Source organism: Cotesia typhae, unplaced genomic scaffold (assembly GCF_013202065.1).
Source record: "Cotesia typhae breed Kobodo isofemale line unplaced genomic scaffold, CoteBio_Ctyphae scaffold_13, whole genome shotgun sequence".
Lineage (NCBI taxonomy): Eukaryota > Metazoa > Arthropoda > Insecta > Hymenoptera > Braconidae > Cotesia > Cotesia typhae.
Window position 1 is genome coordinate 13,039,213 of NW_027423774.1, and position 15,546 is coordinate 13,054,758.

Below are 15,546 nucleotides of genomic sequence, written 5' to 3' on the forward strand. Positions count from 1 at the left end.
CATAGCGTCACAATCCCCTCTCATGCTCGGCTTTGTGTGAGCGAGTAAGCTGCTATTGCAGCATCTCACTCTCGCGTCTCCTCTACTTCCCCGCTCATTTTCATTTCTCGAATAGCGCGCTTCTGATTGGCTATCGTTTTTAATTCATAACTCAAATTCTATGGCCCAAAAAAATTTTTGGCTCAGGAACTTTCGATTCAGTATTTTTTTCTCTATCGACCCCAACAATTACTCCCGCCACTTCAGAGACACCCTGTATAACATTTCCGTGGTTTTCTTCCGAAAACGAATAATAATTGATACGATGAAAAGAATTTGAAATGAGCATTGAAAGTTTCAGTTAAAGTGATTGCAGGTCTCACAAGTGAAGTTAAAATCTGTCTAGCTTAAAGTGTGAAGAATTTTGCCGTTAATTAAAATTTTTTTCGTGACATCAATTTTTCATAGTAAATTATTCCCAGTGAACACATGACTTTAATATGACGTCATTTATAAGTCATAGGAATGTCACATTATTTTACATAAATTTGACGTAAAATTGACCTATCTTGTGATCCAATTATGATGTAAAAATATATGATATAATTTTGACATCATACTGATGTAAGTTTATTACTTCTATATTATATCATGGAAATGACTTAGATATTACGTATAACTGACATAATGTATAGACTACAATATTACATAATATTAATGCTATCATTGTATGTCATAACGACGTAAGTTTAACATCATGCGTTTATATCAGCGACAAGTCACGGTTGTACGTAATCTTGACGTAAGTTTAACATCAAGCGTTTATATCAGCGACAAGTCACGGTTGTACGTAATCTTGACGTAAGATTAATATCATGTGTTTACATCAGTGACAAGTCACGGTTGTACGTAATCTTGACGTAAGTTTAACATCAAGCGTTTATATCAGCGACAAGTCACGGTTGTACGTAATCTTGACGTAAGATTAATATCATATGTTTACATCAGTGACAAGTCACGGTTGTACGTAATCTTGACGTAAGATTAATATCATTTGTTTACATCAGTAACAAGTCACGGTCGTACGTAATTCCGATATCATTTCTGAGACATTATTTAACATCAATAATTTGTCGGAATTGCACATAATATTGACGTAATTTAAAAGTCATTTTCTAAATCAGTGACAAACGATTATTTTCTATAATATTGATCAAATTTGGGAGATGTATTTTTTTAATATTATCGATTTATCAAAATTTATCAAGCACAAAACTTCTTTAACAAGATGTCTAGTTTACAATTACTCACTAAATATTAGTGAAAATTGGTTTAAAATTTTGTAAGAATCAGGAAGAGGTAAACAGCTGATTTAAGCCGGTACCTTGCAAATGCAAGTAGTAGAAATAATAAAGTTTTCACTCTGTTCTAATCAGTAACTGGCAAGTCTAGTCGAACTGGTCAGTTACTAGCCAAAAATTCGATTTCATTTCTACTAGAGTATTAGCAAATAACGTACAAAACATTTTTCATTTACGTTTTTAAGAAAAATACATACAAATTAAATACATGTGAGATATACATTTTTTATATCTATGCTTGTATGTTTCCATACACTGCAGAAAAAAAATCTTGACTCAAAGGTAAATTTCTTTGGACCAAGAATGTATTAAAGATGATTGAAAATTTCATGTATGAAGTAAAAATTTATTGAGACTAAAACACTTCTCCTTGCTCCAATATAACTTCGGCCTCCGTCAAAATTTTCTTGGTGCAAGAAATTCTTTTTTTTTTTCGGTGCATATGTTTCTCACTTATATTTTTTCCATGAATTTAGGTACTTTTATCCATTGTAAAAATATTTTCGATTTCATTCTGTAGAAATGACTTGGTGTGAAAATGATAACAAAATACCGAATTCAATTTATCTGGCATGAACTCTAAATTTTTAAACCGTCAAGCGAGTAAACGTATAATTTCTTATGATTTTGCGTCAAGAAATTAAATATCAGTAATTTAAATATTGCACTATTACTTGAAAAATAGTATACACTCCACGTGGAGTAAATAAGAATGCCTCAGATCACATGTTTGTTTTACATTTGATCTAAGGCTACATGTGATCTGAGATTACGTGTGATCTGAGACATTTCTTACTTTACTTTCCTAGATGTGTAACATACTATTCTGACATTAGTACTGCTAATGAAACATTGTATTAGAAATAATTCAAACAGTTCCATGATTGTAATTGACGAGACTAATACTATTTTACATCAAGTTTCATAATGTTGTTAGTATGTTAAATTAAAGAAATTCAAATTTCGAAAAAAATTGAGATTAAAAAGAAATATAGATTCAAAAAATGTTATTTTTGAAAGAGTTGAAATTAAAAAAAAAATCTAAATTTCGTAAACTGAAATTTTGAAGGAGAAAAATCCAAAAGAAAAATACTAAATTTATGGAAAAAATAAAATGAAAAAAAAAAAAATTTCTCTTGAGAAATTAAATAAGTATTAAAAAATATTTAAATGACACGGATATATCGTTTACCCTGAAAAAATTTCACTCAACCATGTAAAGTTCTCTGTGTCCGCTCTTACACGAAAATTCTTGAAAGTGTAAGATTCAATCAATTTTTATGAAAATTTATAAATTGCCTATTCATTACCGCAAGTTTCACTAGCGAGCCTATTATAAGAGTTTTTACAAAGTTTTTTAGAACTTTATAAAATTTCATGATTTTTAATAAAATTTTATGAAATTGTATAAATCACTAGACTTGAATTTTATATAATTCCAGCTCTTAAAATCCATTTAATCTTAGAATAAATTATGAAATAAACATTTTTCGTCATGTAAGGGTTAACAGATCAGTTAGTTACTACGGTACATGAACCGATACTTGGACAAGTGAGCAGCGTTCCAGACTTCGACACGTGAGGACCCGAGTTCGAGCCCAACATACCTTAAGATTTTTTCATCAAGTATTTACACACAACTAGTGTTTCAAAGTTTGTAATAAGTCCACAACACTATAACTGATTTCGAAATTCCAATTTTTTTATTTTTGAGAAATTTTTTTTTTAAATATTTTTTCTGAGGTAAAATTTTTACATCACTTTTACGTCATTATGACATCATTATCATGATATAGACATCACAAGTACGTCATATTGACATCATAAATGTCATTGAGACATAATACTGACGTCATGACTACGTCATATATTTTACGTAAAAGTTTTACGTCAGGAGGTATGAAATACTGAGTCCTATATGACTCATATGTGACTTACATCTTACGTAGATCATGACATAACATGATGTCATCCTGACGTAAATTTTACGTAAATATGTTTACTGGGTTTGTACATGTTTTTTACAAATTCTCTAGGAGTAAGTAGCCTAATTTCTTTTTCACATTTCAAGTGTTGAGAAAATTCATTCATTTTAATTTGTTACATTCCCGCGATCCTGTAATAAGAACAATTCATCGGTTATGTAATCAGCAATAATAAAATGTATGAAAAATTCTTAGTCCGTTGACTGAACAGCTACATGTAAAGCTAAATTTTGGAAACCTTACAATGACTTTTTCGCCGCTGCCAAAGAGACGATTGTTGTAAGAAAATATAATTATTAAGTAAGAAAAATATTTAAATCCGTTGACCTTGGAGGTCATCCCAGTAATTTCCTGTTTCTCTTCAGATTCTATCAAATACTATGTCTGTAGGAACAATATTTGAAGAATATGAATTTTTTAACAATATATTATCACTCCCGGCCTCCTATGTGGGGAAGGAATTTCGTAAGATCCTTTTAGAGATGATTTCTACATTATAAACAAAAGGTTCCAAAAGAAGTTGTCCATAGAAACTGTTATTTGGAAATGAGAAATTTTCATTGTTAACACCCCCGGAAACTTTTTTAGGGTTAGAATTTGAGAAAATCCATTTTTAGCTAAACTTGACATCATACTCGAAGATTCCTACTTAATTAAAAGTCTGCAGAAGTAACAGTTTGGAAAATAAAATTTTAGATTCTAACACCCATACCCGCAATCCCTATCGGAAATAGAACTTATTAAAATCTATTTTGAGATGATTTATACATGACAAATAAAAGATTCCTACCAAATTTGCAGCTTTGAGAAGCTATACTTTGAAAATCAAGATTATTTATTATTAACACCCATCCCTGCAATTCTTATTAGGGGTAGTTTGTCGTAAAATCCGTTCTTACATCATTTCTATATCATCTATAGAAAACTACTACTAAATTTAGGGTCTATAGGAGCTATAACTTAGAAATTAAAAATTTTGTTGGTTGATACCCGGCCCCGCAATCCATCTATGGAGTAGGTTTTCATAAAATCTACTTGTAGATCATTTCTACATCACATATAGAAGATTCCTACCAAATTTGGAACACATAGGAGCTATAGCTTGGAAATTAAAAATTTTCATTGTTTCCACTCATCCCCGCAATCCTTACTGGGGATGAGTTATCATAAAATCTACCAATTTTAAAGCATGTAGAAGCTAAGTAGGGGAATTTTTCATTGTTAACGCCCCCGCAACACCCTTTGTAGATGGAATTCCGCAAAATCGGTTCTTAGCCGACTTCTACTCGGCGAAAGGAATATTCATACTAAATTTCAAGTCTCTACGTTTTATGGCTTCAGAAACATCGTGATGAGTCAATATACAGGTGGAAATCTCTCATATATACAATGCGTTGCAATAATTTATCCGAGCTTGCGTAGCTTTGGTATCATTGGATATTTGTAATTATGATCATTTGGTTTTTTGGATATAACAAAAAATGAACTAAAGTAAAATTATCCATTAGTATACATGGACATAAATAAAAATGGAAATAATTATAGAAGTTCAATTGCACTTATGTCCAACTGAAAAAAAGGAAATCCCTAAATTTGAAAATATTTCCGAATGGAAATAAAATTATTTGGCAAAGAGTTTAAATGATCAAATAAATTAATGACCATTAAATCAAATGGATATCTATAAAAATGGTTAAAAATAAAAATGTATAATTGAATAAATAAAATATTCACTTTATGAACAAATAAAATTCTTGACAATTGGAAAAATGGACCTTTAAATTTTAAGAAAAGTAAATAAATGGACATTTGTTTAAAAGGCCATTAATATAAATCAACTTTTAACAAATGAACTTTAAAAAAAAAGAACTTTCATAAAAAAAAGACTTATTTAAATGTAAATTAGTAAAAATGGACATTAATAAAAATTTACATTCACAAAAATGGACTCTTATTAAAATGTAATTACTAATAAATTATAAAATCGATGACTTAAGGAATTGGGGCATTTGGTGCGCATAAAGTAGAAATAATATATCAAAAGAGGTTGGACCTTGGCTACGAAGACATCATCTTCGTAGGTTTTTGCCGTAAATAGTGACGTAATAAAAAACATTTGTACATTTTGATGTTACAAAAATTTATGTATTTATTATTTTTAACAAAAGCCATCTTTGCAAATGGATTGAGATGAAATACTTGGGAAAATTCACTGCACATTGTATCTTTTAGATAATTTATAGTCCTCTGACTTTACTCTTAATCGTTGTGGGAAGTAATTTGCTAGTGGAATTTTCTTGTTCCATCTTATGCAAAAAAATTCGTAGATTACGAAAATAATAATTAGAAAGCTGAAAACCCTCGGGTTTTTTAAATAAATAAAGAAATAACACTCGGGTCGCCGAGACACGGTATATTTTCTTCAGATGTCTTATTTATATTAATGTAAAGCCCTATCAATATTATAATTGAATTAAAGGGCGGAAAATTCTGAATCTGAATAAATAAAAATGAACCCCCTAGAGTTTATTATATTCGCGTAAAAAATTAATGAAATTTAAAAAAAATTATTTGTTTACGTTTTATTACACGGTCGGTAAAAAAACTATGGAAACTGAGGTGGTGGCGCGCGCAAGCCCGGGCATAGTGGTTTTCATCTACTGCAATTTAAAATGTTCTCAACATTGAGTAACATTGAAATTGAATTGATAATAAAATAATTTCTCATAATAATAATAATCATAATAATAATTATATAAATAATGTTTTTGTTATTTTTATTGCTACAAATATATATATATATATATATATATATGTATGTATATATATATATATATATATATATATATATATATATATATATATATATATATATATATATATAGATGATATCATGTTTCTAACCCATTTTTATTTGCTGGATATAATTTCGTTAACACTTCAGCCACTTTTTTAACATTTTTTAGTATCTGGTGAAGGTGAATCAATCGGTTCCGAGTCGGTGCCGCATCCAACTTATGTGCAATATGTCGAAGGAGACGGCTCAACTTACAATATAACCAATGGACAAATGTAAGTATTTAATTGAATAACCGACATCTTCAACTTTCTGTAATGTATTTTGATGAATACTTTTTTTAGGACTTATCCGGTATACGCTGTCGGTGAAGCAGGAACTATGTACACTTCTTCTTCGAGTCAATATTACACATCAGCTAATACACCAGTAACTTATACCCAGGTATGAAAAATAAGTTAGCTAGAATTAGTATATTACATACCGAGGGAAGTAAAGTAAGAAATGTCTCAGATCACATGTAATTGTCAGCCGAGGCAAAGCCGAGGTTGACAAACATGTGATCTGAGGCTTTCTTATTTACTTCCCGTGGAGTGTATACTATTTTTTTGCCCGTCGAGCAAAAAAAATTTTTTTTGCCCTCCGGGCGGAAAGTGGCAACTTTCGTCCCGCTTTCCCCCTTCGTTGGACAAAAAAATAGTATACAGCCCTTGGGAAGTAAAAAAGAAAACCTCAGATTACATGTTTGTCGACCTCGGCTTCGACTCGGCCAACAATTAAATGTAATCTGAGGATTTTCTCATTTTCTTTTTCTAGGGGTGTAATATACTATATCTTGCAAACTTATTCTAGTCTCGACAAAATTTTAGGTTTCAGGACAAGGTTCAAACACAACTGCTAGTCAAATATTATCGCAAGGTAACGGTACTTACTTAATTCAGCAGAATGTCATTGATAATGATACATCTACTCACACGTTAATTTCTACGTCAACAAGTCGAACAAGTCCGCAAACTGAAAATGCAGTGAGTTTTTTTTAATATTACCATCCTAGTTTTTTTGAAATTTTTGAAATGAACCTAATATTTCTTGAAACAGTACCATTATATCATTTAGTTTTTCTTTTGGAAAGTTTTTTCACTTAGAACATCGTAAAAATGAAATTTTACGATTCATTGCAATTAGATTTAGCCGATTTATCTACGTTTCCTATCTATGTTAAGTTTTTTAACAATACTCCTTTTAAAAATTTTTGTCAAGTCCTGAATAAATCTGGTTCAAAATTATTAATTATGTGATTCATCCAGATTTTGACAAGCTTAGCGACAAAAATGTAAACAAACTTTTATTCCAAAATTCTCAAAGAAGTGCTACAGATACTTCATCGAGATTCTTGGGCAAGACTTGAGCAAGAAAATTTGACAAAAAGTCTGATCTTTTTGATTACTATACTTTGAGACTTTCGTAAAAGTAGGGGTATGAATAGTACTTGTTAATCATACTATAAATGAGATTCCAAATGAAAACCGCTGAAGGACTAAATTCCTTATGTCTCCATGAGGAAAGAAACAGTAACGCGCTCATGGGCCCTATACTAGCGTTTTTTGCGCAAGAGGTCAAAAATCTTGTCAAATTTTTGGTGCAGATTTGACAACATATTGCTAAATCTTCTGCTTTCAGAATCTTACTCAAGTTTGGCCAGAGACTAAATGCAGAATCTTGATCAACTCTCTTGCTTAAGAACTATTCAATTCTTTCCAAAGAGCTTTGTCAAGTGCTTTGTCGACGGAATTTTTCCAAGATTACTGTGACTAGAGATTTGATTAATGTTACATTGACAGAGAAATGAATGACCAGTTTAAAAACTAATTTGACCTATAAGTCCAGTACAATTTTGTCATACATTAATACTGAACTACAATAATATATAGTACCCCTTGGGAAGGAAAATAAGAAGAGCCTCAGATCACATGTAATTGTTGGCCGAGGCGAAGCCGAGGTTTTCTTTTCTATTTCCTAATATATATATATATATATATATATATACTTATGTGTGTGTGTGTGTGTGTGTGTGTGTGTGTGTGTGTGTGTGTGTGTGTGTGTGTGTGTGTGTGTGTGTGTGTGTGTGTGTGTGTGTGTGTGTGTGTGTGTGTGTGTGTGTGTGTGTGTGTGTGTGTGTGTGTGTGTGTGTGTGTGTGTGTGTGTGTGAAAAGCTTATAACTTTTGAACGGCTTAACCAATTTCATCGTGGTTGGTGCCACGAAAGGGTTTAACCAAACTCAAATTTGAAAAACTATTTGAACTGATTGATTTTGAGAAATCTTAAAAAAAATAAAAAAATTTTTTTCAAGTGGTTTTTTAGGAATAACTTTTAAAGGGCTTTATCGATCAACTTAAAAAAATAATCAGCTCAACCTTGAAAAGTCACGTCGATCGCTGTCAATCCGGTCAAAATCGGTGGCTTCGTTCAAAAGATATCGTGAACGGAAGAAAACCGGAAAAAGAGTTTTTCCGAAGTTACCCCGAAATCTATAGTTCGAAAAATTCAACTTGAATATTATTTGTGAGGCTTGAAAAACTGCATCGAACACTGCTAACCGCGCAAAAATCGGTTCATTCATTCAAAAGTTATTGCGGTTTGAAAATTAAAAACAGTGTTTTATTAAACTTCTATCAGTCTTTTAAGTTTGAACAGTTTAAAAATATAGAAATGCTATCTCTCTGAGCTGGAGGAGCTCAAAATAATCGACAAATTGTATTAAAAACATCATAGGTGCAATTTTAAGCGCCCGGGTATAGAATTAGCGGGAAGTAACTGGGATAGCCTTCAGGGTCAATCGTTTTCCTAATTTTTTTTTTTTTTTTATTACATATATATATTACATATACATATATATATATATATATATATATATATATATATATATATATATATATATACATATATATATTACATATACATATATATATATATTACATATACATATATATATATATATATATATATACATGTATATATATATTAGGGTGGGTCAAAAAAATCAACTATTTTTTTTTTACAATTAATACGGAAAAATGGGTTACTAGGCACCTTAAAAAAATTCTCACCAAATATGAACTCTTAATTTTCTTAGGAAGATCCTCCGCGTCGCAGTTTTTCATTTTTTTCTCAGTCCAATAGAAAAAAATTCATTCCTCATCATTAATTGGTTGTACAGAAAAAAATTTTTTTAAGAATTTTGTAGGAAATTTAATGCTCTACAAAAAAGGTATCTTATGTTTTTGCGTAAACCTCACCATTTCACTAATATTGAAGATTTAAGATTGATTATTTTAAGTCAAATGTCACTTTTGTTTATGAATTTTATAACTCGACAAGAAATGGCTATTATTGAATGGGCAATAGAAATTTTTGTAGCAAATTAACTGCTCTATAAAAATGGTATCTTATGTTTTGGCGATTAAATTAATCGTTCAAAAGATATTCATCATCAAACTTTCATGTATATCGATTTTAAGAGTTTTTGATTAAATAATCGAAAAATTTCAATTTAATCTATCAGTTTTGAGAAAATTTACACGAAAAAATTTTTTTCATCAACTGAGAAACTTCAAAATGTTTTTCAAGCTTTTTTTATGTGTAAGTATTTTTATCTACATTTAAAAAAATAAATTGTACATTATTTATCGCTTAGTTAATCATTTATCAATAAAAAAGCAAAGTTTTCATTATAAATATATTATGATTTCAGTTTTAGAGAAAAAATGTCCAATTAGTTATAAGAAAGTTTTTATTTCAATTTTCAACTGAGCTATTTATTTTCAAACAATTTTTTGTTGCAAGTAGGGTAGTTTTTTCGATGCTCTTTCACAACTTGCAATAAAAATTGAAATTGCTCTTCGTCTTTCGTTAAGCATTGGTTATATTCACTTACTAATGCGACACCTCGCTCTGCCACATCATTAACAACTTTCAATTGTTCGAAAAATTCTTTATTTTCATTATAACTCTCATCAGTAGACCATAAATCAATATTTTTGTCAAGAAAATCATACGGCAGATCAAAGATCTCAAAAAGTTTTAATGACTTCTTAGAAACAAAGTCACTTATATTTTTTTGCAGAATTAAATGTAAATTTTTTCTATCAATAATAAATCTTCTTGCTTTGGAATCTGTACCTTCGCGAGTCTTAACAGCTTCGACAATATTCTTCTTTATGTTTAATGGAACGGTATCATCAAAAAGTGATAAAATAGCAAGTTCATCACTTAAGTACCATAAATGTGAAGTCATTTTTTCACATGTAGCCAAGGAAATTAAAGAATTAATTTTACTGTACTCAATTAAATTTTTCATAAACTCTAAGTCGTGATTAGCAGCAGAAGTCGCAGAAATTGATGAAAACCAAGCTTTTACATACACCATAACTATGAAAATACAAAATTGTCGAAGACCATCCAATTCTTTCTTAGAAAGGTCAAATTCATCTCTAAAAATAAACATTTTTAGGCAATAAATTGCCTTTGCCATCCATCTTGCATGATGAACTGCACCAGGACGCTTGAAAAAACTTGCTCTCGTGGCATTTCTCCCAGAAAAATTAATGACAATTCCAATATTTCTTTATAGTCATCTCGGGGTTGCGATAACTACCAAAAGTAATCAATTATTCGTAAAAATCAAAAATTATCCTCTACACTTAAAATTGTATTTAAATAATACCTGTAAGTATCGCTTAATAAATGATGATAGATTATTTTTGCATTCGTAATAATATTAGCAACAATACTATCTTCAACACCAGATTTATACTTCGTTTTATCGAATGTGTCCCAAAATTTTTTGAATCTGCCAAATATTGGAACATTTGGTCCGGATGATACTGGCCAATAGACTTCGAATGCACTCCTTAAAATGATCTCGTAAATATGATGGCGACATGGTAACCAAATTAATTCTTTTCCTAAGGCCTTTACAATTTCTTTACATGTACCATGATGGATTCCTGTATAGTAAAAATAGATAATTACACTTTAAGTTCTGTATTTAATAAAAATTGTAACGCATATTTAAAATCTATAAATAAATAAAGAATTATAACTAATGGGCACGTGTCGAACATTTAATTAATGTATGAAAACAATTCAACTAGAACGATGAAAATAAAATTTTCTTTTAAATATTTTATCATTGATTAGTTACCCGTATTAACCGCAGTCGTGTCAAAACACATCGCCTTGATGTAACTAATAATACCCCATTGATTTAACGTTGACAAGATGGTTGCTGTTTGATTTTCTGCCGATCCACGATTCATTTTGGAACTCCAAGTAACTGCTCAGTACCAAAAGCAGTCAAAATAATCGGTAATCGATCCACAAATTTCGATTCAGAAATGTCATTCAGTATTTTCCCATCCCAATGCACGACATATTTATCATGAGCTTTGAAGTTATCTTTTAGTCCTATAGCAATGTCTTTGCGTAAGAGCATGCGAGTTCGTTGAATTGTTCGATAACTAAAAGTTGTATCTTCTACATTAACACCAACACTTGATAGAACTGGAGCAATAATGAACATCGCATTTCTACTACTAACATTAGCTCTGTCGAGTGCTGAGATAAGCCCTGGCGTTAGAATATTTATTTTTGCTCGTGTTGTCGGTATTTGAGGCACATACTCTAAATCTGAACCGAAATTTGTAGCTTGACTTAATGTAAGGGTTGAAGATGACTCTGATTCCTCACTTCGAACAATCTCATGGCTGGTTGAGGGTTGATTCAAATCTAAAATAAGCGTTGTTATTTAATTAATGGAAGCAAAAATATGGAACTCATTCATTTTGACATCAAATAAGGAACACAAAGAGTTTTTATTTATCATCTACGAACATATTGACATTTATGATATAATTAATTAGAAAAACAATAATATACTTTATTATTCATAATTTATAATCAATTTAATTTATTTTCAATTCTGATTAAAATTTATAATAATTAAATGTTGTAAATACTCACGACTTTCATCTACTTCCATCGTATTCATAGTACTGTTTAATTTATTTGGGTTATTTGAAAGAATTTCTTTCCGGGTATCACTTTTTTGATTTGAATATAGTTCACGAATATCATTATCAAGCAGTTTTATTGATTTATGATCTACAATATCAAATAATGCTTTGATTTCATTCTGAAATATTATTACATTTTTGTTTTGGGCTGATGATTTTTTTCGCACAAAAGATTTTTGCAATTTCAACCATCGGTTATGATAGCGAAGAATTTTTTGTATTACATCAGTTGATCCACTAGTCGGAATCTGGTTGTTTTTCCATAGTTCAATAACTTGATCAGTTGCATTTTTAGCACTTTGTTTGATAGAACATTTTAACACTTTGAGCTGATAAAAAAAAAACACTCCTAACCTCTTTCACTGTTGGCAACTTACGTTCTGAAATTATTTGCATGGGTTTTCCGATCAAATGAATTTCCTTATCCATATTTTCGATAAATATATAAATTTATGTAGTGACCGCAAAATTTGTAAATATTTAATCGTTTTATCACATATACAAGATCATAACTTGTGGAAACACTAGAAATGCTGTAGAAAATGTAAACAAATAAAAACAATATAACTATAAAAAAAAAATGTAGGTGGCGCTAGTTCACAAGGGAAACAGAGTAAATAGAATACAAAACAAAAATTCTCTACAGAAGAAATTTTCCCAAGGACAATATACAGCTGTAGTGGAAAAATTTTTTAAGACGTTTTGAAGACGTTATAAAAAAACAACATGATCGTGATTTCTAATGATGAAAAATAAAAAGTTTGGAATTATTGAATAAAAATTTTGAAAACAAAATTCAAATAATACTTACATTAAAGACAAAAATGAAATTTTCTCAAAACTGATAGATTAAATTGAAATTTTTCGATTATTTAATCAAAAACTCTTAAAATCGATATACATGAAAGTTTGATGATGAATATCTTTTGAACGATTAATTTAATCGCCAAAACATAAGATACCATTTTTATAGAGCAGTTAATTTGCTACAAAAATTTCTATATTGCCCATTCAATAATAGCCATTTCTTGTCGAGTTATAAAATTCATAAACAAAAGTGACATTTGACTTAAAATAATCAATCTTAAATCTTCAATATTAGTGAAATGGTGAGGTTTACGCAAAAACATAAGATACCTTTTTGTAGAGCATTAAATTTCCTACAAAATTCTTAAAAAAATTTTTTCTGTACAACCAATTAATGATGAGGAATGAATTTTTTTCTATTGGACTGAGAAAAAAATGAAAAACTGCGACGCGGAGGATCTTCCTAAGAAAATTAAGAGTTCATATTTGGTGAGAATTTTTTTAAGGTGCCTAGTAACCCATTTTTCCGTATTAATTGTAAAAAAAAATAGTTGATTTTTTTGACCCACCCATATATATATATATATATATATATATATATATATATATATATATATATATATATATATATATATATATATATATATATATATATACTAGCTGATACCCGCCCGCTTCGCTGGGCATACAATAAAATTTTATGGTGTAACCTAGACGAAAAATATAAACAAAATGATTAATTTCAAAAAGATAATGAATATAAATTTTGAATTAGAGAAAAGTGATTGTTTGTGATGACCGGTGTTAGCAAGTATTAAATATATGAGAAAAGTATTTTATTATTAATAATCAATCAATCAATCAATGGGTCAGTTAGTCATTAAATCTGTCATTACATTTCCGCATCAACCATGAGGTACTGTGTAGTAAGATGCGTTCCCATTATTTTACATGGCGGGTCCCCAGTAGGCCTAAACCATGTAAAAATTACCAACATGAAAATAAATATATATTACATTTTTTTTTTAATTTTTTAAACGCATTGAGTTATATTTTTTAGTAAATTTCACTTGATGTTCTTTATTTTTTATGTATGGCAATTTTTATAAATATCAACGAAATTTTTATTTTTTATCACATTAATTTATTCTTTCAATTATTACATTTAAGAACATATTATTATCATATGATTACTTATAATAATTGTTAAAAATATATAAAATCTAAAATAATGTATTTACATGTTTAAAACTTCTTTATATACAACATTCTTCGTTCGCTTCTCTGGTTGAAGAATGATGAGATTTTCAGAGGAACTTACTCTTGAACATGCTACATAAAATTGACCATGGGAAAAACAGTCACTTTGTAAAACTACACCAGATAATTTTAAATTCTGCCCTTGAGCTTTATTAATAGTCATCGCGAAGCAAACTCTAACTGGAAACTGCAAACGCTTAAATTTAAAATGATAATCTGATGGAATCAAAGGTATTCTTGGAATGAATACATTTTCTCCCTCATACTTTCCTGTAAAAATGGTCGCTTCAATTAAATTTTTCCGCAGAGTTTTTACCTGTAGTCTGGTGCCATTACACAACTTGGGAGGATTCAAGTTACGCAACAACATTATCGGTGTACCAATCTTTAGATGAAGAATATGAGGTGGTATGCCTGGCGGGTTAAGTGTATGCAGAAAGTCAACAGGATAAATAACAGTTTCCTCTACTTCTATGACTGTATCCACAGACTCATACTTCATATGTTCAGTTGTTTGTTGTTCTATCAGTAAAGTATAAGTAAATGCGCCAGATGGCATTTGTGTAACGCATTGAAATCTTGTCCAATTTTTTGATACATGTTTAACAATTTCATTTCGAATTTCGTCAGCCTTCGATACGTTGCCGTATATCAGTAGGGACAGAGTAGAGAATAAACACGCTCCGTCGCCTATAATCTCGACAATTCGGAAAGGGATATAATGCCCACCTATTAAAATATATTCTACGTTCATAATAAAAATTTTTTAAATATTATAAATAAAAATTTTCAATCGAATTGAATCTTATCCTGAATTTAAAAAATATAAAAATTTTTATGAAAATAACAAAAATATCGTTAATAAAATATTAATATCAATTTAAAAAAAGCATTAACAAATTAATGGAAATTAAAATTGTCATAAAAACTCACTAACACAACGGGAGTAAATTTAAATTATAAAAAATTAGAGCAATATCAACAAAAATCACCTGTAACACAATTGAATTAAATTAAATTATTTATAATTATAACTTATGTATTTTTAGATAATTAATTAAAATTTTATACATTTTTTGTCTATGAAATAATTTTTTTTGAAAGCTCTAAATTTGTTTATAAATTACATGAATAAATATGTTATTATTCTTTTGTCTAAGCGCCAACTTCAATAACGTTATTAAGATTGGTAATCTTATTATTACTTATTAATACCTATTACCCTATTATTTCTTATCTTAGCGCCATTTTTTTATAAAATATGAATTTTACTAATCAATAT

At 29.4% G+C, this 15,546-nt stretch overlaps 1 protein-coding gene across 1 annotated transcript in view; it reads left to right on the plus strand.

Moving 5' to 3' along the window:
• Rfx (regulatory transcription factor Rfx) overlaps positions 1 to 15,546 on the plus strand; it is a 142,506-nt gene that overhangs the window by 67,130 nt on the left and 59,830 nt on the right. The window contains exons 4-6 of the mRNA XM_074253285.1: positions 6,292 to 6,397; positions 6,467 to 6,566; positions 6,992 to 7,147. Of these exons, the coding sequence (XP_074109386.1) occupies positions 6,292 to 6,397; positions 6,467 to 6,566; positions 6,992 to 7,147 (362 nt within the window). The remainder of the gene's footprint in view (positions 1 to 6,291; positions 6,398 to 6,466; positions 6,567 to 6,991; positions 7,148 to 15,546) is intronic.